General features: G+C 38.9%; 2 protein-coding genes across 4 annotated transcripts in view; one reads left to right on the top strand and one right to left on the bottom strand.

Annotated features, from left to right (window-relative positions):
• Positions 1-9096, top strand: part of POC5 (POC5 centriolar protein) — a 39352-nt gene extending 30256 nt beyond the window's left edge. For all 3 annotated transcript variants that reach the window (XM_017527672.2, XM_017527671.2, XM_017527674.2), the window contains 2 exons: positions 5155-5331; positions 8717-9096. In XM_017527672.2, the coding sequence (XP_017383161.1) occupies positions 5155-5331; positions 8717-8860 (321 nt within the window). In that variant the 3' untranslated portion in view covers positions 8861-9096. The remainder of the gene's footprint in view (positions 1-5154; positions 5332-8716) is intronic.
• Positions 9097-11081: 1985 nt separating this feature from the next.
• Positions 11082-26349, bottom strand: part of ANKDD1B (ankyrin repeat and death domain containing 1B) — a 55835-nt gene continuing 40567 nt past the window's right edge. The window contains 6 exon segments of the mRNA XM_017527670.2: positions 11082-12306; positions 13874-14005; positions 16558-16759; positions 20091-20152; positions 20155-20185; positions 23920-24018. Of these exon segments, the coding sequence (XP_017383159.1) occupies positions 12245-12306; positions 13874-14005; positions 16558-16759; positions 20091-20152; positions 20155-20185; positions 23920-24018 (588 nt within the window). The 3' untranslated portion in view covers positions 11082-12244.

Genomic DNA, 26349 nt, shown 5'->3' with positions numbered 1-26349 from the left:
AAGACCAGCCTGGCCAACATGGTGAAACCCTATCTATACAAAAATACAAAAAAATTAGCCTGGCATGGTGCCATGCGCCTATAGTCCCAGCTACTTGGGAGGCTGAGGCAGAAGAATCGCTTGAACCCGGGAGGCGGAGGTTACAATGAGCCAAGATCATGCCACTGCACTCTAGCCTGGGTGAGAGAGCAAGACTCCCATCCCTCACCCCCCGCCCGAAAAAAAGACACTGAAATTCAACTGTGACATATTTTCAGCTGTGTTTATTTTCCATTATTACACATTTTGAAGTGTGATCCTGTACAGATGGCCTCATTTAAACACTCACTCGTGTTCATGTTCTGGTTTCTTATTCATCTTGCATATGCAGATAACACATGCAGAGAGAGATTTTTCAAAATTCTCTTCCTAAAATACACTACATGGGTACATCTGCATTTATATGTAAACCTGAATATGTATGGAAAGAACTGAATGAATAAGTTTGCTTAGCACCCTTTTTATTGCTAATTTTTTTAATAATCTGGTCATTGGAGATAATGTTGAAGTTTTTGAAACCTTAAAACCATAATATTTTGTAGACAGCCCTTCTACATCTGTCCCACCCCACTATATCCACTTCTTCAAAAGCAGATACACACTCTATTTCATTCACATAAGTAAGTGGCTTTTAGGGCCAGGAAGAAAAGAGAATCACAATTAAATCTATCTCTAAGTATAATCTTAGTTTTCTTCCTTCCTTCCTTATATAATTAAAATACTCAGATTGGCCTCAAATATGTCTTTTTGTTTTTAAAAGAACCTTGATAACAAAAGTAGGAACACATCCAATAATTGGCTAACTTACTGTGAAACCGTCATTGTTGGGAATAGGAAAAGAAGAGAGAGATTTGCAATCCTGGCTTGGTTATCTTTCTTTTTATTTTAATCACAGAGGCTTCCTATGAACAATCAAGGTTTTTTTTTTTTTTTTTCAGGTTTTCTTGATATTTCCAGTAGCTAACAGGAGATAGGTACAGAAAGTACAGATAATTAGCAATCAAACAACTGGAGAAAGGAAGATTACCATGCTAGTAAAATAATATCTTCATATTTAAAATGGTTTTCTTTAATGCAGGCATCCTCAGTATGTTAAAGACAATATCAGGATTTCATGGTGGAAACCATTTTTCAAAAAAGGCTAGACAGTTAATACAAGCAAGTATATTGCAGTTCATAAAGTTGAACAGTAGATGGCATTTTATTCTTTTTCTAACTCCAATTGGAACAATTGAGGGGAAATATTTTTTGTTGAATTTTAAAGCTATTTGGTAAAGGCCTTTAGTGAAGTTTATCTTCTAACTTTCCCCTTCATTCGAATAGAAAGTGAAAGGCTATCATTAGGGAGTTGATCCTGCTTTCTCCATTTTATAATTGAGGAAATTGAGGCTTAGGAAGTATGCAACTTGCCTATGCACACAATTAGTAACTGAGTTGGTAGATAGACTTTGACAATCTGATTTAGACCTCTTACTTTTAATCAGTAATCTGTACTGTCTCTTGTCAAACATTAAGATATAATACTCTTTTTTATGTCATTTCCTGTTTTTCTTATTCCTTTCCATTTTGTTGCTTATGTTGATATGGCTAAAAATGCTAGAATTTTTATTTTTATAGTATTTTTTAAAGTCAGCTAAGCTGATAAACTTAATGAACTCTAACATTATTGGTATCAGCAAGTGGTCATTTAATTTAAAATGTATGTTAAAGCAGAGAATGATACATACCTAATACATTATTTTATCCTAAATCATAAATATCAGTTTGCTAGTTTTTAATGTGGAGCCAAACTGGATGTGGGTTCAAAGATTGTAATTGTCATCTTTTTAAATATAAACCACACCCAATATATTTTCTATGATTTCTAGTTTCAGTTTCTGTAAAGCATGAACCTAACAAAACTTTCCAAACAATCTGATTATAGAATCCTTCTAGGTTTTTCTTTCCTCCCCCTAATTTAGTAGCAGCTTTTTTCTAACTTATCTTTATGAATTCTTTGTAAAATGTCCTTATGCATTTTCAAAACAACTTTTTCAATTTATACAATTTTTAATACATTACATAAGTATTACTAACAAGTACAAATAACAAACCATTTGACAACTTCTGTTTAATTCAAATGAGTATATTGACGTTTCTTTTAAAGGGCATTTTATGACCAGGTGCTGTGGCTCACACCTGTAATCCCAGCACTTGGGGGGCTGACACAGGCAGATCACGAGGTCAAGAGATCAAGACTATCCTGGCCAACATGGGGCAACCATTAGCTGGGCATGGTGGCACATGCCTGTAGTCCCAGCTAGGGACCCGAGGCAGGAGAATCGCTTGAACCCGGGAGGTAGAAGTTTCAGTGAGCTGAGATCGCGTCACTATACTCCAACCCAGTGACAGAGCGAGACTCCATCTCAAAATAAATAAAGTAATTTTATTGACAGGAGTATATATTTTCAAATTATTGAAGGTATTCTAAAGCAATTCTGAGCTGGGTTGAATGAAGTTTATCATCTATGAGTATTTTTCCCGCTACTCTAACTTTCTTCAGTCCAGACTTCTCTAGTTTTTCATTCATACCTGAAGCTTCAGATGAGAATCTCGGCTACTGAGGAGACACTCTTTAGGCTTGATTGTGCAGGAGGAAAGTTATAAACTCAATTGTACTTCATTTTCCACATTTTGGCAATGAATATTCCTACCAGCAATTAGTTTTCTATTTTAAAATAGCATTTAAGCATCTTTAAGAGTTTATAAAATCTTTTTTGTCCCTTATTTTGGTAAGTAATGGGTTAAAATTTCCCTCAGGCCAGAAACATAAATTTAGTCCACAAAAACACTTTGTAAACATTTTTAAATCTGAGATTTAGTTTATCAAATTTATATGATCCATAAAAGTTTATGGCTTAAAAAGCCAAATCATTTTTACAAGGACTATAGTGAGAAACGGTCCTCTAAATCCCTCTCCCTATGAGATGTTTCTTCTGTTTTCCGTTTTTTCCTAAATAATATGTTTATATCATTTCTACATTTATTAATTTCAGACATTATCTGTTAACTTATTACAGATAAAAGGATTTGGCCTCCTGGTACCACCTTATTCCTTCTCTCTCTCTTCACTTTCCTCATCCTCCCTGGATGTAAATATTTAGATATAGATATTCCAATTTCAGATTAAATCATTTATGATGACTAATATAGGTAAGCCATGAATGTATACTATGACCACATTTCCTTTCTAGTATGATGGTTTGTTCTTAGAATTAATTGCTTCATTTTTATCTTTGGTTTTTTATCCAACTGTAGTGAATTATTTCCAAACTCTCCAAGAGATTACAAAACCCCACTGAATGCTATTTTCCATAGGGTCTTCCAAAAATATCAATACTCCCTCATTTTAATTTTCCCAGAGACATCTCTCCTGAAGCCCACTCTCTTCCCAGTTCTGTATACAGCTGTGACTGCGTGTAGCTAGAGGCAGCTATATGGAGAATCAGAGATGAACTATAACATATTGGGAAGAGATCGGTACTAAATAAATGCCTTTGGAAAAAACTGTTTAGAGAAAAAATGAATTTAGATTAATACTTCACACTGAAATTTCAGGTGTTTTAATAAATTAAGCCAAAATAAGTAAATGTTATAAGAATATAACTGCCTCAGCTGTCCAAAGCTGGTTGTTTTGGTTTTGTCGTGGAAGCAAGAGGAAATGAACGACAGGTTTAACCATAACTTAAAAAAAGTGTATGTGCATTGAAAAAATAAAAGAAATCAAACAGGGAAAATGTTTACATTCTTAGATAAGTATCTGTAATTATTAAACAAGCTTACTATTCATCAGGAACTATCAAAAAATTTTAAGTATTAATACCCTTTCAATTTTTGGCAAATAAAGAGGATAGATAGTTGACAAAATAGAATACAAATATGAAACATTAATAAAGAACCACAAATTGAATAGTAGACTTTACCTCAGACTTCAGTGAGCAGCTGTGTAATTGATTGACAGTGGAAGAATAGTCCACTTATGCATTATTCCTGCTGTAAATATTTTTCTGGAGTATCATTCAGCAGTAAGCAACAAAAGCTGTAAGAGTTGATAATACCTTTTTATATGATTGGCCCATCTTTTGCAATATATTATACAGAAATAACTCTCAGAAAAGGATTTTTCTTTTGCAAAATGTGCTAAATGTAATAGAAAAAGACAACATAGTTTGTTGGTATAAAAACCATCTCATTAAGAACTATACTGGTCTGTGTATTACTTCATGAAAAGAAGTATGTTAACGAGAAGAGAAAAGGCAGAACACAAAAGCATGTGTGTAATGATAATATTAATTATCATTAATTAATAAGGATCAAAAAGTCCATAACACAGATTAATGGTTCCCAGGGGTTAAGGAAGGTTGGGGAAGGAATGGAGAGATGGGTATGACTGTCAAGGCTGGCCCGAGGGAGATCTTTGTGGTGATGAGTATTCTGAATAGTAGACTTTACCTCAGACTTCAGTGAGCAGCTGTGTAATTGATTGACAGTGGAAGAATAGTCCACTTATGCATTATTCCTGCTGTAAATATTTTTCTGGAGTATCATTCAGCAGTAAGCAACAAAAGCTGTAAGAGTTGATACAGAATACAGATGAGTATTCTGTATCTTGATTGAGTTAATGGGAACTTAGGTGATAAAATGACAGAAATCTATACACAGGCATTATCTCATGGTGAGCTTCGTGGTTTTGACTTTGTTATATTCTAATTATGTAACATGTAACCATGGCAGGAAACTGGGTGAAGAGCACACAGGGCTTTTCAGTATGATCTGTGCGCCTTCCTATAAATCTATTATTATTTCAAAATAAAAAGATAGTTTTTTAAGTTACTAAAATCTTATAAAATTGTTGGCATACTAAGGTTAAAGGGATATTTTAGGGTGTTCAGTTTTAGGTTTTGCTTTTTGTCTTGTGATTTTGTTTATTTTTTCCGTGTTAAAGTTGGCTGAATATACAGCTATTTTAAGTGCCTGTGTATTGTCTTCATAATTTATGAAATCAAAAGTAACAGAAATTTTGCTGTGGATTTTCTGCCACCTTGTCACTTGTTTTATTTTTTTTCTTCTTCTTAGTATGTACCAAGAGTTGTAACCTCTGCACAACAGAAAGCAGGAAGAACTATTACAGCCCGGATCACAGGAAGATGTGATTTTGCTTCAAAAAACAGAATTAGCAGCAGTTTGGCTATAATGGGAGTTTCTCCTCCCATGAGCTCAGTTGTTGTGGAAAAACATCATCCAGTCACAGTGGTGAGTTCACATTTGATGACCTTTTGTCAAAGATTCTTTTTCCTGAGAGTTCATAAACTAGTAAACACTTACAGAACATGTTGAGAAGATAAAAATTCATGATGACTGGTACTTGTTCTGCCGTTTCCTGTTCATTTTTTTTTATACTTGTATTTATGAAACCTGCTATAAATCTACCTTTCCACCATTGGGAAATTAATTTCAGAAACATTGTTTCTTCCAAACAGTGTAAAAATTGTAAAATACTAAAAGGAATCCAGTGTGTTTGTGGTCAAAAGAGTAAAATATGTAAATGATTTATTATCAGTTTAAAAAGAGACAAAAATGGTTCAGTCACTAGCTGCTCATGTAGCAGATACTTGATTGTAAGTAAATTTACCTACATTTTATAGTTTTTAATTTTTCTTTCTTTTTTTAAAAAAGTCTTCCGCTTTTTTCAATACAATTGTCAGCATGTTTTTAGTTAAACAAAATTTAAGTTGAAACAAATGCACCTGATAAAAAGAAGGTGCATTGAATTTGAAGCAAATATTTTAAAACCTAAGTTAGTGCTTCAGCTTTGCTACTTATTGCCTTTGTGATAGATACAAATCAAGTAAAGTATTTGAGCCTCCACTTTCTCTTCTGTAAAATGGGGTTAATAAGAATAGTGAGCTCCTAGGGTTATTGTTAGGATTCAAGATTAACTGAGATCATATAAAAATTAAATGAGATGTATTAAGGCATTTTTTAAACTGTAAAACCATAAGCAAATTTACTGAAAGTTACTAGAAAAAGATACATGGAATATCTCTGAATTATTTTCTACACATGCATACAAATCAACAATTATCTCAAAAAGTATCATAAGTGTGATAAGAACATCCCTAAAGAGAAAGAAGGATTTTTTTTTGTGGGGGAGGGAAAGGTTTGCTCTTGTCACCCAGGCTGGAGTGCAATGGCTCAATCTTGGGTCACTGATACATTCAAGCAATTCTCCTGCCTCAGCCTCCCAAGTAGCTGGGATTACAGGAACCCACCACCACACCCGCTAATTTCAAGAATATATTTTAAAAGAGAGTGCTCTGTATAAATTCTCAGCATTAGACAGCATTCCTGTGTACTTACTAAGTATTAACAAAAGTATATGGAATGATTTTAAATCATTTTTTTCCTGAATACTAGATGGTTACTAGATGATTAAATGAAGACAAGCTGGATTGATTTGAACTGAACTTCAGGTGAAGTAGGACCTTCGTGAGGTGGAAGGCTAGAGATAGAAGCACCTATTGAAGTCTTCTTGGAGATGATGGAGGATTTATTTTAGGATTATCTTAAGATTCATGTTTTATAAATTGGACAGACTCTGAAAGTTCATAGAAGACTTTTCTATATATTTTTGAATATGGAAGACAAGTTATCAAAAGTGAGAAGAAACCCATTTCTGTTTTTTCAGGCATAAAAATGTATAGAGATGGTGAGAGACTGTCCATTTGTGAGGTAAAGAAGGCATAAAGAGAGCACAACCTTTTGTTTTGTAATGATAGGAATTCATATTTTACAGAAGAAAAATCAAAGAACTAAAAATTTAGAACCCTTGTTTCTGATACTTACCTCCCATGCTGCCCTCCCTTTATTCAGTATGTGCGTTTCCTCCCCACTAATTGCATATGAATCAGAGAGCCATCAGCTGCTTCCATTGTCACCGAATTTGGATCATGTGATAGACACAGTGGCAGTCGTCTGCACTGTATTTCATTTTACCTCAGGAATCAAGATCTAAAACTACCAGAAATGGTTATTACTAAAAAACCGAGGATGCAATTTGTGACATCGTAGCCCCATCTGCTGGATGATTCCATGCTTCTAGAGCTATTTCATTCTTTGTCATATTTTGTGTATCATAATTTCAGTGATAGCTTTATTTCTACAGTTCCTCTTGCTCATCCTCCCCAAGGAGAAAGCCTTTTTGGTAGGCTCAGTTTAGGTGGCTGGCAAGTAAAATTTCCTATCTGTTGCAAGTGTATCTCCTGTTTATAATGGTTATTCAGTTATTTATGTACAAAGAAACATTTATATAAGGTACTTTAAGAAAAGAAGTTATTTTTCTGTTTCTTAAAAAGGAGTTCTGGCCAGGCACAGTGACTCATGCCTGTAATCCCAGCACTTTGGGAGGCCAAGGTGGGAGGATCATGAGGTCAGGAGTTCAAGACCAGCCTGGACAATATGGTGAAACCCCCTCTCTACTAAAAAATATGAAAATTAGCTGGGCATGGTAGCACACAACTGTAGTTCCACCTACTTGGGAGGCTGAGGCAGGGGAATCACTGGAACCTGGGAGGTGGAGGTTACAGTGAGCCAGGATCATGCCATTGCACTCCAGCCTGGGCAACAGAGAGACTCTGTCTCAAAAAAAAATAGTTCTATTCTTTTTAAAGTGGAATCTGACAGGATCTTTTGTTTCTAAGAGGTTTCATTCCTTTTTTTAAGCAAAAACTACAGCTTGGGGTTTTTTAAACATGCAGTGAATGTTTTGACCAAATATATATAATTTTACTTCCAGTGTTTTAACAATGACTTTTCTAAGTGGAAGACCCTAGTAGAAATTGACATGTCTTAGTCAGTGACGTGGAGTGAGAACTTACCTTAGTACAAATCCCACTGCTAGCTACTAAGAAGCTTTATCGGGTTTAATGGGGAAAAGCCTTGTACTGATACATATTGTACATATGTTTGCATGTAATGTGTACTTGTGTACATAGTGTGTACTTATACATATTATATGCATATTACATGTGTGGATGGAGTCATGTGTGTCCTGACTTTAATGCTTCAGTGCTCATATCTAAGGTGTTCCTTTGAGCTCTGAGGTGATGTGCATGAAAATTTTAGTCAGCTCCTGGGTGACCCAGGTTAAATATGAGGGCTCTGGTGTAAAGCAAGGACCATACTGCATCTGAGGGCTTCCCTGTGTCCCTGGGATTGGTCTCCACATACTAACAGTCAAGTGGAGAGAAGGAAGCTGGATGGAATGAGGGGGAGGACTCAGGACTGACCCCTCTTCCAAATACCACAGAGTTCCTGTGTATATACAGAGCCTCTGTACACATTACAAGATTCTCCCTGGTCCTATTGGAGGAATGGCTGCCGTGGCTTTTTTTATGATCCTTGCAGATATAGCTCTGCTATTACACTGTGGGTGTTCAACACGTCAGTCAGACTGGGTATGGATTCCTTACAGAGCAGGGCCTTGTCTCATTTAACAGCTGCTTCACTCCGCTCATTGCTTCTCTCTACTGGATCTTAACAAATGTTTGTTGGATTAAATTATAGATCATAGATGATGAAATGATATGTAGTATACATAGTCTTGTGGTATTATTAAAGCAGATTTTTTTCTTTTCAGCAAACCATTCCTCAGGCAACTGCAGCAAAATATCCCCGGACCATTCATCCTGAAAGTAGTGCCTCAGCTTCTAGATCACTTGGAACCAGATCAGCTCACACCCAGTCTCTCACAAGTGTTCAGTCCATAAAAGTGGTTGACTGAAGTGAATATGCCCATAGTGGGGTCTTTTAATTCCTCTGGACTTACCAAGGGTTAGAAGTCTTTTGTTTTTAACTTTCCATATTGTTAGAACATCATGGATACATCATGTTCATCTGTTCAGAATTACAAGAGGCTTTTTCAAGCTCTACCATGCTTTGTAACTATATGTAGAAATTATTTTAATGTTATTTTTTATTTAAGTAATTAAGTAAAACTTTTTTAAATTAAAAAAGAAACTGGACTTTATTTTTTAATATGTTTAGCCTGTTGCTGATTATATCATCAAAGTATATAAATTTTTTTCACTATTTATAAAACACTAAATCATTTCCAATGTTACACAGCTGTAATTCACTCAAAGTGTTGAGAGGGAACCTTACTTAAACTATTAGAACTAGTAGAAACTGTGATATTTTTATTTTTAATTTAAAAAGTTAAAGGCCGAGTGTAATAATGATTTTTTTTTTCTTTTTTTTTTTTTTGAGACAGAGTCTTGCTTGTCACCCAGGCTGGAATGCAGTGGTGTTACCTCAGCTCACTGCCTCCTTCTCCCATGGTCAAGTGATTCTCCTGCCTCAGCCTCCCAAGTAGCTGGGATTACAAGTGCCAGCCACCACGCCTGGCTAATTTTTGTATCTTTTTCAGTAGAGTTGAGGTTTTACCATGTTGGCCAGGCTGGTTCCGAACTCCTGACCTCAAGTGATCCTCCCGCCCTAGGCTCCCAAAGTGCTGGGATTACAGGCATGAGCCACTATACCCAGCCTCAAGTTTTCTGTGGCTTTTGTCTGTTAGTCTTCATTTTTCCAGGACTCTGACAGTTGACAATAGATGGAAATGGCAACACCTATGTTTAATGCCAAAAGGGAAAACATTTTTAATGCTAGAACAGAGTTACTGAAGTATCAGAAATTTCCCGTTAGAATGATCCTGTTTCTGGTATTCTTTCTCACCTTATTTGAAACTCTGCAGCACTGAACCGACATTGTTCCCCCTAAAAATCTAAACACTGTTCTGTGATGATATAGCCTTGTGCAACTCAGCAAACCTAGGCCTGGGCAGAAATTGTTCAGTGACTGGCCAATACAAAGAAACCATCTGGGCAGAACTGATTTAGGTGAGCAAGACCTGGCTTCTAATGGTTTTATTGCTGACTGTGTGGGCCACACAATTTAAATGACTCTCTGGCTCCTCATCTGTTTACCTACTATTTCACAAGTACTTATGTAATACATAAAAATGAGCAGGTTCTAAAGAGTCTGTCCAGGACCTCAATTTCCATATCTTTAACAGAGTGGATGGACTTAATCATCTGTAGCCTCTTCTAATTTGAATATAAGTTCTCTGCACTTTTATTATAGGAAATAGGTTTTCTTGCTGCCTCACATGTTCACAGGACATTGGAGAATAAATGTGATACAGGCAAATAGAATCCCATTTTCTAATGGGGCCCATTAAGGCCTTTCTGAATTATTATCAGGCTGTTTCTTAAAGGGTATTAGATATTTACACAACACTTTTTCTGGGTTCTGGTCCAACTACCATTGTGGCAAACAGCTCCACCCCTCATGGGCTTCAGCAAGCTTTTCATGAACACAAACCACCAGCACCTCATCTCGCACCCTTTCTGTGTGCATGCTCTTCCCGGGCTTCTCTGTTCACTCCCAGTTTTGTTGGGAGAGTACGGGCTCCACTGGGGAGCCCACTCATGCAACCCAGAATTAACACCCACATCGTGGTAAACAGACCAATTCTTCCTTCCTTCTCCCCTGTATGAATTGTCCTGAGATGTATTAGTACATAGTGTCTCTCAGAATAAAGTAGCCCACGATTAAATAATCAGTTATGCTTGTACCAAGTACCAAGTGGTGGTGGCAACTTTGGTAATTCACTTTGTCCTCCTCATTCTCCCTCCTTCCCTGGACAACTCCCCTTTTCCTCCACTCCTGCTTCCCTATATGTACACTTCTGAAAAGGTTGTTGCACGTAAACGTCGGCCTTAAGCTCCACTTTTTGAGGAATCTAGACTACAGCTAGGAATGGTTTTCAGTATTCACGCCAAAACGATATGGACAAACTAAAGTGAATATTATGAATGTTGTGATTAAGAATATTATAAACATCTTTTTAAGCTTTAAGCTCTAGAAATGTATGTTGTCTAAAGCACCAAGCAATTAATGTTGGCCTAAGTTAATGTAAATTCAACAAACACTTTACACAGTTGAGTATGTATTCATATTTGTTTATTTTCACATAAAGAGGTTACCCCAATCTGGTGGGGAGCAGCGATAGGTCAGTGGAAACTGGCCATGCTGAAGAACAGATGGGATAAGACTTCTCAATACATTTTTGAAAAATGTTTTGGATGCATGTGAATCTATTACCTGTTTTAAACATTCATAATATTGTTGGCCATTTACAATCACTATGAGACAAAGACATAAAACTACAAATTCATGATAGAATAACTGGATTGAAATTGTTCATGATTTTATTATGTGCCTTGTAAATTTAGAGTCAGAATCTGAGAATGGAGTCTTAAATTCTAATGAATAGGTGACATAAACTGACACAAATTCATACTTGATTTTACATTTATTTCATAACTCTCAGGTTTCAAAAATAATGCATGTTTGTTGTGAAGAAACTGGAATTTGCCCAAAAGTACAAGGAAAGTAATAATCTGTAATTAATTACAACACCAAGAGATTTTTTTAAAAAATTGGTGTACATACTTCTGGTCTTTTCGAAGTAATATATTACACATTATGTGTGATTTAAAGTCAACAATGACTGTAAATTTCCAAACCCAGTTTCTCTTACTGAAACAGTTGATCTCCATACTGTGGGCATGAGGCTAGCTAGGCATTTCACAGGCATTTTCCCTTCATCTTCACTCCAGTCCTATGGATTGAATAGACATTTGTCCCACTTTATAGGAAACTGAAGCTCTAAGAACTTAAATATTAACATGCTCAAAGATTCACATCTAATAAGTGGCAAAACCAAGTTCACGACCATATCCGTCTCTCGTAAAAACCATTGGTTTTTTGCTGTACCATGATGCTGGTACAGTTTTAAAAAAAAGTTTAAAAAAAAAAAAAAAAGACAGCAAAACCCTCCTAGATTATCTTATTACATGTGTTCCATCAAATGACAGAAATGGGAAAATCATATACAACTTGCCCTCAACAAAAAAAACTATTTGACTTTTCAGTGGTTGAAAAGTATCATGGTATTACTCTTCTTTCATCTGTTAGAGTACCCTATCACCGCCATCACCAGAGCTGGAAATCAATGCTACTGCCTACTGCTGGAAGAAATTTATGGCATTAAAAGAACTGAATGCTGAGTGGAAAATCATGTAAATACAATTTCTTTAGGCATTTATGAAACTACACATTTCTTGGAGTTTGAGTCAGTTTTGCTTTTGAAATGACGAGTCTTTTCTGGAAAAAATAAGATGAGATTTATTAATACCTAACATTTTGAAAGCACTTACTTTGTACCAGGCACTATTGCTCATTAAATCCCACAACAGTCTTTTGAAGTAAACATTTTTATTTTCTTTCCTAGTTAATAAATGAGAAGATTGTCACAGGGAGGTCACAGAGCTTGCTCAAGATTTACAACCAGTCAGCTTTGGAGTTCAAGAGTGAACTCACACAGCCTTGCATCAGGACACACACCCTTAGCCAGTTCAGTGGGCTGCATCTTCGTCTTCTCCAAGGGTTCTTTTGAAACCTCTTTCAGGGGAAGAATACATTTAACCCTTTTCCCATTTAGAAAAAAAGTGCAGCTCACTGCCAGGGCTTCAGCTTTACATAAATACGCTCTTTGAGGCGGAAGTAAATCTGACTGATTTTCAATGTGAAAAATATAAAAACTGTTCTTGGAGTTATTTCTAAACAGAACTAACATCAGGATAGTCTGAATCATCCAAATTGTCAATTTCTGAAAAACTGGGTTCACTGAATGAATCTTCAGCCGACAATTGTTTGAGAATAATGTTAACATCACATGTAGGAATGCTATATTTTCTAGGACTTAACATTTTCAAACAATCAAGAGTTTCCATATTTTGTACATGGAAATGCCACTACTAAAAACAGAATGCTACAAGTAGAATGATGTCTTTTGTTTCCAAAGTCAATATACTGCAGCAATGCAAAAATAATAATAAAAGTAAGATAATTCATGGCACAGTTTCCTCAGGGGAAATGCTGCAAGCACCGCTGGTGAGTATTCTCGGGGCAAATGGGAACAGGGTTAAGAGAAAATTTCCGATCGTATGAGATAATGTGATGAAAAGTAGGTATCCACACACTGTTCCTTGTACCTACTACTGCTGGAAACTACTAGATCACTCAGTGTTCATTCATTTATCTTCTTGCTCTAGGTAAAACTGCTTCGTAAAAATAATGGCAGATGTTCCTACATTTTGCTTGAATGCTTGCTATTATATGAGAGCTACAACACCTCCTAATTTATTGATAAGTTTTTAAAGCATCTTTCCTGACAATATAGTCAGTCATTTTGGCAGAGTGATTTTTAGCAATAACCTCAGGTGGCCTGTCTGCTCCTTTTGTTCCACCTAGAGAAAACATTTTCAGATCCATTAACCTGCGGTTTTTCAACGGGCAAAATGGCATTTTGAGCAAGACAACTCTTATTGGTGGAGAACAATCCTATAACTGTATGGGATGGTTTAGCACTTCTGCCCCATCCCTCCTCCCCCGACTACACGTACACATAAGCAAAAACACTCCCACAGTTCTTCAAATGCCCAGCAGGGGGATGACATAGAACTACCAGGCTGACAGGTGACCAGTATTCACTGGATCATTCCCCAGAGAAGAAGCTGCTGACAGCTTACAAACCCCTTGCATAGCTCCATACTCCATGTGAGCCACAGCTAACACCACGCTGGGACTGCAGCTGGTCAGGATGGTGTTTCTGTAGACTGCTCCCTGACATTTTAAGGGAGAAAGAATTTCTGTTGAAACTGTCACTTACCAGCTAGTTTGGGGAAACCTGCACGTACCAGCTCTTCATACAGGTGCTTGGCCGGATCAGCCTGAGTCATCAGGGTCCCATGTAGCCAGATAAGTAGAGCCCTGTGGCCATGTTCACGGAAGCTTTCATTTCCTGCACCAAGCACAAGAGGTCCGAGGTAAAACACCATGAGCTGCTATCTCTTTCCATTGTAATCTCAATTCCAACTAAACTTTCTGAATGACTGTGGTTGCAAGTCCGTTCCTCTTCGCATAAAGCCCTTCCCATTGCCCTCACTGTACTGCCTTGTGGTGACCAGCATTTGCATGCCCTCCAGCCCTTGCCATGATGCACCTGCTGTGCTTGACACACACCCAAAGGAGTGTACAAGAGAGGACAGTTGTAGTGCCTGCCCAGTGGTAACAATTTTGATGAGATGTGCAAATTCTCACAGACCAATGCTCCTCAAACTCACAGTGCTTCTTTCACCTGAGTATCTTACTAAAATGTAGGTTCAGATTCAGTAGATCTGGGGTAAGAATCCATGCATTCACCAACTCTCGGGTGCTGCCACTAATGCTGCTCTATGTTCACCACTCTGAGCTGCAAGCATGCACGGTTCATTTTGCCACTCCAGTTTCAAGGATGCTACTCTGATGGAAGTTTGCATCCCTGGGCCAGGGTTATTCATTTGACAAATAATCACTGAATAACTCAGCCTGGAGAGGTGTCGGGGAAGTACTGGGATTGGGAACCACAAAGCCACTGTGGCTCCCAACAGGAGTTCAGTTACCAACACACTACAGACTCCTTGCTGTGAGGGAGAGTGTGCAGGAGCAGACATGCTGTGCAAGGAAAGAGGCTTAGCTCTGCGGGGGCAAGGGAGAAGTTCACTGGACAGACTGTTAGAGAGGCGGGCATTTCAGGGAGAGGAACTGCATGCTTCCAGAATGTACTCCTGGGCAGGTCCTCTGTTCCTTTCCTAATCTTGCTCTTGATACACTAATTTTTCTTAAATACCATCATGAACCTGTCACTTCTTTACTCAAAAGCCCACAGACTCCCTGGTGCTAGTAACCTTACCCTAGATCACAACATAATTGAATTGTAAATGTCATTGTTATTGTGCCGACTAGATTATAAACTCCTTCGAACATGCAAGGTTTAGAGAGCTGATGTATGTATCCCTCATCCGGCAGAGATAAACAATCCAGGCCCTCCGTAAAGGTTTCATCGAAACACCTTAAAATCCCCCTTATCCTATTGCCAAGTACTCTGAAGGTACACTGTATTTTCAGGTCATCTCTTTAGGTCAAGATAGAGTTCCAGGAGGCAACTCAGTTTTCCTAAAGACTTCACAGAACACTATAAGCCTTAATCATGACAAAAAAGAAATCTTAACAATAAAAAATCTTTTCTAGTTAGAAACTAGCTAGTATTCAATGTTTTCAATACCTTATCTTCTATCTCTCACATGAAAATGTATCCTAAGCATGAGCAATACACAGTCCCATAATTTACTTGTATATGGTATAAACAGCGTGTGCTCAATAGCTGTGCTTCTGCCATCCCCAGTTCCCAGCAATCACAAATACAAATCTATCCCTGAGCAGGGACACCTTCTCGTCTTAGGATGTCCACGAGAGGGCACTGCTCTGAATAGAAAACTTGGCCAAGAAACATATTTGCTTCATTGGTTATTTTATTTTTTATTTATTTATGTTTGAGACGGAGTCTGCCTCTGTCACCAGGTTGGAGTGCAGTGGCGTGATCTCAGCTCACTGCAACCTCCACCTCCCGGTTCAAGCAATTCTCCTACCTCAGCCTCCCCAGGAGCTGGGACTACAGACTCACACCACTATGCCCAGCTAATTTTTATATTTTTAGTAGAGATGGAGTTTTACCATGTGGGCCAGATCTCGATCTCTTGACCTTGTGATCTGCCTGCCTCAAAGTACTGGGATTACAGGCGTGAGCCACCGTGCCCGGCTGCTTCCTTGTTGAAGATAATTAGTTGATTAATGCCAAGCAAAATTTCTGTATTTCCTAGGTTTTGGTCTAACCACAAAAAAGCAAAACTAAGGAATCCAGCTGATCTGACCTCACTAATTCTGACAGCTTGAGTCCAGCTGAAATGATTTCATTGCTTGGAATCATCTAGGCAAGAAAGCCCTGAGTCTCATCCCTGTGTCTCTCATGAGACAGCCAAGCCTCCCATAAGGCCTAGTCCTACAAGAACCTCTTCCCCCACACCCACCTGGCTTAAGGAATTTCTGGAGTGCAAACTTAAACAGTGAGACTATTGATTACAGAATAAATCCATTCACCCCAGGACAGTCTCAAGGAACACTAGAAATCAGATTGGCTTCCCACTGGCACACCAACTGTTAAATCCTTGCTTCCTTAGTGACTGTCCAGTGGGAACCTTAATTTCTTTCTAAATGCCACATGTTTGATATGGCTCAATAAACATAATAATCCCTTGCAGACTTCAGTTTACTGCAGACCATGAGTGTTCACTTTTCTGTAAATCTTAACGTCCAATCACTGGTGTGGGCCTAAGCTAGCAGCCCCTATTGCTGGGCCCCTCGAAGACTGCGGCTTACTGTGAGTGCCATGTACTTTCTTGGAAGACCTCACACCAGGAGGCACTGCTGTTCCTAACAGTGAATTCCTCCTGCCCACATCATCCAGTCTGTACTCACCCGACCACTGCTCCTCTATGGCTCTAATCTGGTCATCTGTAAAGTTCCATGAACGGGCCAGCCTCTGCCACTCATTGGCCTTCAGCGGACGATAAGCCAGGTCCCAAAGGAGTGTGCGAATATATCTGGTCTCCAAACTATGATCTTGCTTGAATGTCAGAGTAAAGCCCGTTGATGGGTCCCTGATACTCTCGTGATGCTCCTAAAGTGAAAATAGTTGTATCAGAAGATTTCAGATGTGTTCTACTTACTACCTTATTTCACAGTGTATATGTTTTTCAAACATAACCAGTAAAGTGGTAACCGAGACTATGTTTTCGATGCCATCTGTCACTGGATCATGTTTTTGCCATCCAAAATGGAAACAAATGCTTGAAATCAAAAGTTTGGGTACCGTCTGTCTGACATAGGAAATGGGAGGGATTTTGCCTATTGTGTTCCATGCTGCTTAGAATACAGAATGAGAACAGAGAGGCTGTCTTGGGGAAGGATGTGTCACAACAACAAAACCATCACTATTGGACTTTGCTTGAATCCATCCATACCCCCTTTTCTTCTTTTGTTTATTTGATGTTCTCATATCAAAGCTTCAGTGGGCCCAGATTGGGTGTATCCCTTATAAGATCACATAGCTGGTCCCTCATTCATCCTGCTCTCTGGTAAGCATGAGGAGAGGAAACCAGGAGCCTAGCTCAGGGTGTGACTTGGGGAACAGGTGACCAAGGGGGTGGAGAGGACAGGAGTGGATATCATTTAAAGTCACTGCAGCCAGGTTCAGCCCAACAGCACTATGCCTAGATTGGCGTCTTGTTTTCTGTCTGTGTAAAGGTTCCTTTTGTCTCTTCCGCAGAATCCACCAGAGACCTACAGAATCAAACCAAAAACACTGGAGAAAAATTCCTGAGTGAAAGCAGGAGCACCTCTTCCCAGAACTGCCTCTTGTGCTGACACCTCTTGGGCTCCAGGTAATCCTCCTGCAGAAAGCTGCAAATCAGTTAAGGACATCCAGGACACGTGGCCCACCAAGAAGTCTGGGACTTCCTGTTTACCTCTCCTTTTTCGTGTATAGCGACTCTGTTTTTGTCTTTCACTTAAATAAAGGTGTATCTTAATGAAAATATTCTTCACAACAAGATGGGAGTCAAGGCTGGGGCAGGAAATGGATCAAAATGGTATGGGACCCTGGGTTTCAAAACTAATGAGAAGAACTTGATGGGACAGGCTCATCCCCACCAGGGATCAGCCTGCACCCCTCACGGCACCAGCAATCTCCTCCAGAAAGCTTGACAGGGGAAGCGTAATAAGCTCCTCCTGGGAAGCTTGGCCAAGAAGGGCAAAACCATCCTCTAGTATCTGAACTTTGTGCACAGAAGTTGGAAGAGGAATGGGAGGTGTGAATTACCCACAATCGTTTCAGAGACTGTAAAAGGCAGGGTCTTCTCCAACCCAGCCTCAGCTTTACTTCCACAGTGCCTAGCTCCCAGGAATTCAAAGGAAGTGAGGTTGAGGATGGGGAGATCTAACAAACTTGGGTGCTGTGGGCCACTTCTCTTTGTCCTTTTCTCCTCATTCCATCTCCTGAAACAATGATGAATCCAGCAAGATCCAAAGCCTAAACGTCACAGGGGAAAGGGAAGAACACAAAATGCTTCTGCATTTATCTTTGTGCGGTAACAGTTTTAGTTCTTCAAGAAACTTACATGGTTTTGCATTTCGGGATTGGGCTGGGTGGTCCCTCAGGCTTCCATCGAAAAGGGCAGGAGACTTGGAAAGCCTAGGTCTTTTTCAGCAGTCAGTGAAAGCATTAAATAGCTTGCCTGCCAAAGCACTGAACCATTTGCAGGAATAACATGAGCCAGAACTGGTGGAAATTAAAATAACATAAGCCAGATTTTAGGAAGCTCCCATTTGCCTCTGAACCACTGAATTTAATGATGGATGATTGGGTGGTTATGTTAATGGATAAATGGATATAAGAGAGGAAATTTAAATCATCTCTTTAATCCTTTTACTAGGAACCATTTATATTAGGCAGGATATAAACTTGTTCAATGAACAAAGAGAATTTAAAATAATAAATGCATTTGGTTAAAAAATAATTGAAAAATGTATCTTAAAAGACAAATATTTCTCCAACTCCAGACCCCAGGACCCCAGCTGTCACCAGAGTAAACAACTCTTACCATTTCTGGGGGGTCTCCTTTAGCTATATTTATGTATTATATATGGTTTTCAAAGTTTACCTAACTCTTATGTCTTAAAGATTCATTAGGAAAGAGGGTGTATTCATTTGGTGGGAAAATAATTTATTCTCATCTACCCAAAAGAATTTTTTTAAAGCTTCCAGGAATTAAAAATAGAACCAATGAATATTTCTATTTCCAAAGAAAATGTGAAAGCAAGTTAAAGAGAAAGAGAAAAGATGGCACTTGGTAAAGTTGTCTTCAATTAAAAAAATGATAATTTAAGAAAATAAGTCTGAGGATAGGAAAAGAGGAGGAGGAAAAGGGAGGAGATGAAAGAACATAGAAAGATGAGGAATGGGAGAGAAGAAAGAGAATTCCAATTGTTAACATTTTTTTAAAAAGTTTTACAAGCAAAGCACTTTTATTTTTGGTTTTACAGGCAAGAAAAGTTGCAAGAAGGATGGTGTGACCTTTAAAAGAATCCATATAGATCAAGACTAGAAAGCTAATTAAACAGAATTGTGAGAGAGAAGGAGATGAGTAAATGCTTTTTGATTTAAGGATTTAAGGGAAATTTCCCAGGATTGGCCAGGTGGACAGCAATCCAGCTTCACAGAAACTCAGGGTGAGCCCCACATGATCAGGACCTGAATTCCGGAGCTAACACATTGGGCCGGGGAACGCCATGCAGCCTAGAACGGAAACAACACGTCACTATAAGTCAAGAATGGTGTCTGGCAGTGCCATTCTTGCCTGAGGGCATAGACGTGAATCTTGCAGGGGAGGGCAGTCTATTGAGAAGCTGCAAGGGTAGCAGATATCAGAGGAAATAAAAATGAAAGAATACCAAAAAGAATGACTTACAGACAATGGTTTTTTTGTGTGTTCTCAAGTGAGTAAGGTTTTCATGACTCTCACAGAATACTTAAGTGCTGGAAAGCCAGCACAGAGGTGTGTTGAAAACTGCCAAGCCACAGAAAGGAGTTTTTCTTAATCATTCATTAGTGCTCCCGGGAATAGCTCATGGCCAGACTGTGGACAGAGGGCACAACCAGGGCGTCACCCATCAGGGGTTCACATGCCAGGTCCATTAGAGCTGGCATGGACAACGCCGCTTGACCCAAGCAAACTCTACGCACTCTCAGTTCTGACATCTGATGTCGGCAAAGGAAGAGGCAGCTACTCATTCCATGAATGGGGGCAGCACAAAACAGAAGGCACAGTTTTAACTGTACTGACCAGGGCTCTGCTCATTAGAGCAAAGTATGATGCAGCCCCCACATTGCCCCTCAAGAAGATGGGTGCTGCCAGGAGAGCCTCCACTGTGCTGGGCTCGTCCTTCCTTACCTCTCTCCAGGCGTAGTATCTCTCTGCTTTAATGAGCATGTCCACCACGAGGCTATGGTTGTCCTGGAGGCCACAGCCAGGGCAGTCTTTCCTTGCTAAAATATAAAAAAGGAAAAAAGAAAAAAAAAATCAGGCAGTATGGCCCAGTGATTAGGAGCTCTGGTTTTGGAACATGGGGAACTGGGTTCAAATCTTGATTCTACCACCCCATGCTGTGTTAACTTAGGCCAGTCCTTTTCTCTTTGGGTCTTTATAACTACCGCATAGTGGAGTGGTCAGGGGTAAACGTGATCACACATATAAAGCCTTTAGAACATATGCTAATAACCCTGAATATTTCCTAGCCTCTTCTGCAGTTAGGTATGTGACCTAAGTTCTGGCCAATGGTCTGTAAATAGAAGTGGGACATGCAACTTCTGGGAAGTATCTTTAAACAGAAGAGGGATGAATGGTATTTTCCTTCCTTTCTTCTTCCTCCTGAGTGGAATGCTGACATGATGGCAGGAGCCTGAACAGCCACTTTAGACCAGGAGGTAGAAGCTATGTTTTGAGGAGCATTGAGTAATAAGACAGAAAAGGGCTGGATTTTATTACAAATAAAATATCAGTAATGGCAACACTGGTCATTCATAGCTCACTGGACCCCCATCTAGAATGTTTTTCCATTATACCATACTGCCTCCAACCAAGGGTGAGAGGTTTGAATCTTAACCAAATGGAATGATCATCAAGGGCTGTTCTGGACATAATTTTGGGAATGCTCTGCCTGGAGCCTGCATGGTATCTTAGACAAATTACAAAAAGATACACTTTTCTCAAGGTGGACAGAGCTTAAAGCCAGGGCACACAGCTTTGTAAGCAGAATCCCCTGGAGTTCATACAGTGTACAACTTCTACATCTAAACATTTTTCCCTGAGCAAAGGATGGTGGTTCTCATTTGCTTTTCAAGTGACCCATGAAGAATTTGCTCGGAAAACAATTAAAATTAATGGTCAGAAATGACCCAGGAAGAAGTTCCAATCTTAGGAACCTGTGTTTCTACCCTTATGGATCCAGAAATACATCCCAAGTATTATCTTACATGGTTAGATATTTGCAACAAGTGCAAATCCCACCAATGTAAATGATTTGGTTCTTAGTCTAGGTGCTAAGACCCAGGCCAGCAGAAAAATTAGGGCTGAAAGTAATCAGCCTCTAATCAAAAGAGACACTAATGAAATTAGAAAGAACTGCATTTTGCAGGCATTTAGCAAGCCTCTAATTGCATGCTGTCTACATTCTGGCTTGTAAAGCCATTTGAATCACTATAATTAGCCTGCTTTGAGAAGGCAGCATTCTGAGAGCCGGAGTTTTCAAATTCATAGGAAAATCTTCCTAGGGAATATACGCTGGAGTAAAAATCCAAACACTTCTGCCCTTAGGGGTTGGGAGGTAGCGGGGATAGAAGGTCCTCTGAGAGCTCTGCAACACCTCAGGCCAAAAGGACCAGCAGAGAACAAGCTGCTGGGAGAGTCAAATTTACACCAAATTTTGGCTCCTTATTTCCTAAGCAGACCCTAACGTGGTCCTAGAAACACTTTTCTTTGACAACAAAACTTGTGGGAGCCAATAGAAAAGATACTTTTTAGTCATTAATTAACTATGTATTGGGTTCCAATTATGTGCCAGACCCTGAAAAGAAAGGAGAAGGGAAATCTGGGGAAATCAAATTATGAGGCCCCACGAACTGTGAGCTCTTGTTTTGAAAACAAAGTCAACTGGTAGCATTGACTGTGTTCACTGGAATATCTACTCCACTGAGCACCAGGGGCCCCACATCAATCCCTGCCTAATGCTGTAGATTTTCTACCCACAGAATGGTCTTCAGGGTATTAAGTGTTCATGAAAAACTAGAACAAATTACAAAAAGATGACATTAGAAAATACCAATGGTAAATGTTAAACCAAGTTAACCAGGCAGTGAAAGGGGTGGAATGCTACAGAAGGGATAAAATATGGGTGGCTGTGTGTTCCTTCCTTACGCCTTTCTGTGTGTTCTAAATTGTCCACAGTGGGCCTGTGTTACTTTTATGATAAGAAAAAGAAAAGTTAATTTTAGAAACTGACACACAGAGAAAAGGAAAATAACATATAAATACTTTAGATTCTACGCATGTAAAATGGATGATTCTGAACTAGAGTAGGGTGGACTCAGGCTTCCACTGTCAATTAGAGAGGTGCTAGCTATTGAACTATGTGGCTAAAAATAAGAAAGGGAAAACTGCAAGTTTCGGAAGTAGTCATCTTTGCTGACAATTGTAGCAAAGCACCAGATGACAGAGCAGCCACTACTTGGCTTTGAAGCCAGCTCTGCCTCTTACTATGTGTATGACCCAACATCCATCGATGGATGAATGAACAAACAAAATGTGGCATAGACATACAATGAAATGTTATTCAGCCTTAAGAAGAAATGAAATTCTGACACATGCTACAACATAGATAAACCTTGAAGACGTTACGCTAAGTGAACTAAGCCAGTCACAAAAAGGCAAATACCATGTGATTCCACTTATATGAGATACTTAAGAGTGGCCAAATTCACAGAAACAGAAAGTAGACTTTCTGTTTCCCAGGGACTGGCAGAAGGAAGAAATGGGGAGTTATTGAACAAGTATAAAGTTTCACTTTTGCAAGATGAAAATGTTTTGGAGACTGATTCCATAACAATGTGAACATACTTAATCATACTGAACTTAAAAATGGGTAAGACGGTGCATTTTATATATCTGGACTTTACCACAATTTTTTTAATTTAAAAAAAACAAGTTTAGACGTATGTAAAGACATTCATTGCAGCTCTGTTTGTAAGAAAGAGCAAAACTTTAGGAACAACTTAAATGTCCATAAATTGAGGAGTAGTTGAACAAATTGTGATATGTCTGTGCTATGCTATACTATGCAGCTGTAAAAAAAGAAGAAGAAACTCTCCATGTACTAATATGCAAAGATCTCCACTTAATAATGCTAAAAATGCTAAATGCAGAACAGTATGCTCGTTATGGGTATGCCATTGGTGTCTAAAAAGGATGGAGGAAGGCAGTAAGAGTATAATGTGTTTATGGTTGCTGGCATATGCATATAAAACTCTGGAAGGAACAGAAATAATTTATAGTAATGGATACATATGGCAAGGTAGTATGGTAACCAGACAAGTAGGAATGGGGTGGGTGGGAATTTTTTACTGCTAAACCCTTGCTAGTTATATTCTTTTATTTTTGGACCATATGAATCTATAATTTTTTTTTTTTTTTTTTGAGACGGAGTTTGCTCGTTACCCAGGCTGGAGTGCAATGGCGCGATCTCGGCTCACTGCAATCTCTGCCTTCCGGGTTCAGAAATTCTCCCACCTCAGCCCCCCAAGTAGCTGGGATTGCAGGCATGCGCCACCACACCCAGCTAATTTTTTGTATTTTAAGTAGAGATGGGGTTTCTCCACGTTGGTCAGGCTGATCTCGAACTCCTGACCTCAGGTGATTCACCTGCCTCAGCCTCCCAAAATCCTGAGATTATAGGCGTGAGCCACTCACTGCGCCTGGCAGAATCTATAATCTTTTCAAAAATTTAATGAAGAATTTGAATTTTAAAACCACATAATTGTTATTCAAAGTAAAAATTCTTACTGACATAGCTCAATCAAAACTGGGATATTTTACTGACTATGAAGATACACGGTTTCTCCAGTTTGTGCCCATTTCACAGAGGATATTCCAATGTCGCTGCTCAAGGCTGACAGCCAACAGGAAGGTCTCAGCAACCATCTCAGCTGAATGAAGTCCATTCACTTACCTTGTCAACAGCCTTCAAGTCACAGCCTGCCTTCAGCAGGGTTTCTACCAGTTCCACATTTCCTGGATCAGCAGCTACATGCAGAGGGGTTTGCTGCCTCTGCCATGAAATTAAGGAGGGGAACCAATTTGGATGGTGAAAAGACAAAGGGAAAGTAGAGCCATCCTATTTAGGCTCAAAGGAAAACAGAGGTCGTATGTTTTTAAATGGATATGGGGGCAGTCATGGCAGTATTATTTGCAATAGTGAAAAACGGAAAGGAAATTACATGTTTAACATGGAGACTCATTAGATAAATTATGATACATCTACATATTAGAATAATAGGCAACCATGAAAAATTATTTTTAAAAAATGATTTCACTACTAGGTACCTGAAGTAGTCAAATGTATAGAGACAGAAAGTTAAATGGTGGTTACCAGGAGCTGGAGGAGGAGGAAATGGGAAATTGCTGTTTAATATGGAATTTCAGTTTGGGAAGATGGAAAATGTTCTGTAGATGGATGGTGGTGATGTTATACCGCAATGAATGTAATTAATGCCACTGAACTGGACACTTAAGATGGTTAAAGTGATAGATTTTGTTATGTGTACTTTACTACAATAAAAATAATTTCAAAGATTTTTTTTGAAAATAAAAAAATGCTTTTGATATAATGTTTGAAACTTTAGGAAATAATACTATCTACTTGAGCTTGATTTAATTAAAATACATATAGAGAAAGAAAATACAGTACATAAAAATGTTAATGCTAAGGTCTAGATGAATGGATTAGAGTTTATTTTTATTGCTTTCTTAATGCATTTCTCTGTTCTCTAAATTTTCTACGTTATAATGTGTAAAGGAGTACAAGCCTTCTAATTTCCTTCTGGAGTAATCATTTTCCTATCAAGAGGATAAGAGTTTCCAAAGAAATATCTGAAATCACAGGAAAATCACCTATCTTAACCTCTCACCAAAAGGAATGCAGGTGTGAAGACATTTCTAAAATATTAGGGCAGAGAGGAGCCTTAGATGTGATCTAGTCCAACTCCTGAGCCAAAAAAGGGAAGCGGCTACCCCAGGGTCACAGAGGTGGGCAATGGCATGTGGACCACTACTCTTCCCACCAGAGCACAGGGCCAACATGCTGGAGATGCCACCAAAAGGGATTGATTTATTTATTTGTTTTCTTAGAGACAGTTTCTTACTCTGTCACTCAGACTGGAGTGCAGGAGCGTGATAATAGGTCACTGTAACCTCAAACCCCTGGGCTCAAGCAATCCTCCCTTCTCGGTTTACTGAGGAGCTGAGACTACAGGCTCTGCTAATTTTTCTTTTNATTTGCATTTGCCTGATAGATAATGATAGTGAGTATATTTTCTTTTTATTTATTTATTTTTAAGTTTTTGTAGAAATGAAGTCTCACTATATTGCCCAGGCTGGTTTCAAACTCCTGGCCTCAGGTGATCCTCCTATCTTGGCCTCACAAAATGTTGAGATTACAGGCATGACCCAACACACCTGGCCTCCAAAAAGCATTTCCTAAAGGCTCACCTTCAAATGGCAGTGTGTCTAGGTGTTTGTCATTCAAGACGTTCCACTTATACTGACCAACCTATCAAAGATCGTACTGTACCGCCATGGAACAAAAGCGGAAATGGAATCTATCAAGTCCAACGAAACCCATTTTAACAACACTGCTACAAGTCTAGAAGGCAGGAAATGCACTAAAACATTAACAGGAGTTATCTTTCTTTGCTGGGGACTTCAAACACCTTCAGTGTTTTTAGCTTACATATTTTTAAATTTTACATACATATGTTATATTTAAAATATAAATGTTCCTATTTTATGTGTGTATTATTGGTCTAATAAAAAAATTGAAGTGATAAAGTCTGGTTCTGTAAAAGGATAAAAACCCTAATAAACGCTCCTTCCCTAGTGTTATTTACTGGCATCTAGCCAGTTCTGTCAAAACCAGTATCACATGAGAGCACAAGGCTCTGTTTCTTTAGCAAAGATTTTGCCCATTGGGAAAGATTTTAGATATTAATATAGTTGAATACATAAGTATATTTAATAACAAGAGGAGATTTTTTTTTTCCCAAAAAAACTTTTGGGATAGGTAAAGGCAGGGGAGGAGGCTAGGTTCCCTGGAGAAGGGAAGGGACAGAAGTCCAGGTAAATCTTCATTCAGCTCAGAGCAAAACTTAGCGCATAGGTGGGAACTGGAGGAGACTGCAGAGGTAGGAGTCAATGCTCTGGTTTCACAGTGCATTAGGAGGACATGCAGGCATGCCCACTGCACCGTGGCTCCTCCCTAAGCCGGAGGGGCACGGCAGAGGCTTCTCTGGGGAGAGGCAGCCAGGAGAACTCATCCGGCCTCAGGACCCCAGAAAGGCTCCTCTTCTCACTCCCCTACATCTCCTGGAAGAAGGCAGGCCAG

The sequence above is a fragment of the Cebus imitator genome, unplaced genomic scaffold, assembly GCF_001604975.1.
Source record: "Cebus imitator isolate Cc_AM_T3 unplaced genomic scaffold, Cebus_imitator-1.0 Scaffold50, whole genome shotgun sequence".
Classification (NCBI taxonomy): Eukaryota; Metazoa; Chordata; class Mammalia; order Primates; family Cebidae; genus Cebus; species Cebus imitator.
The sequence above is the reverse complement of the archived record's forward strand: the minus strand, read 5'-3'. Positions and strand labels throughout refer to the sequence as shown.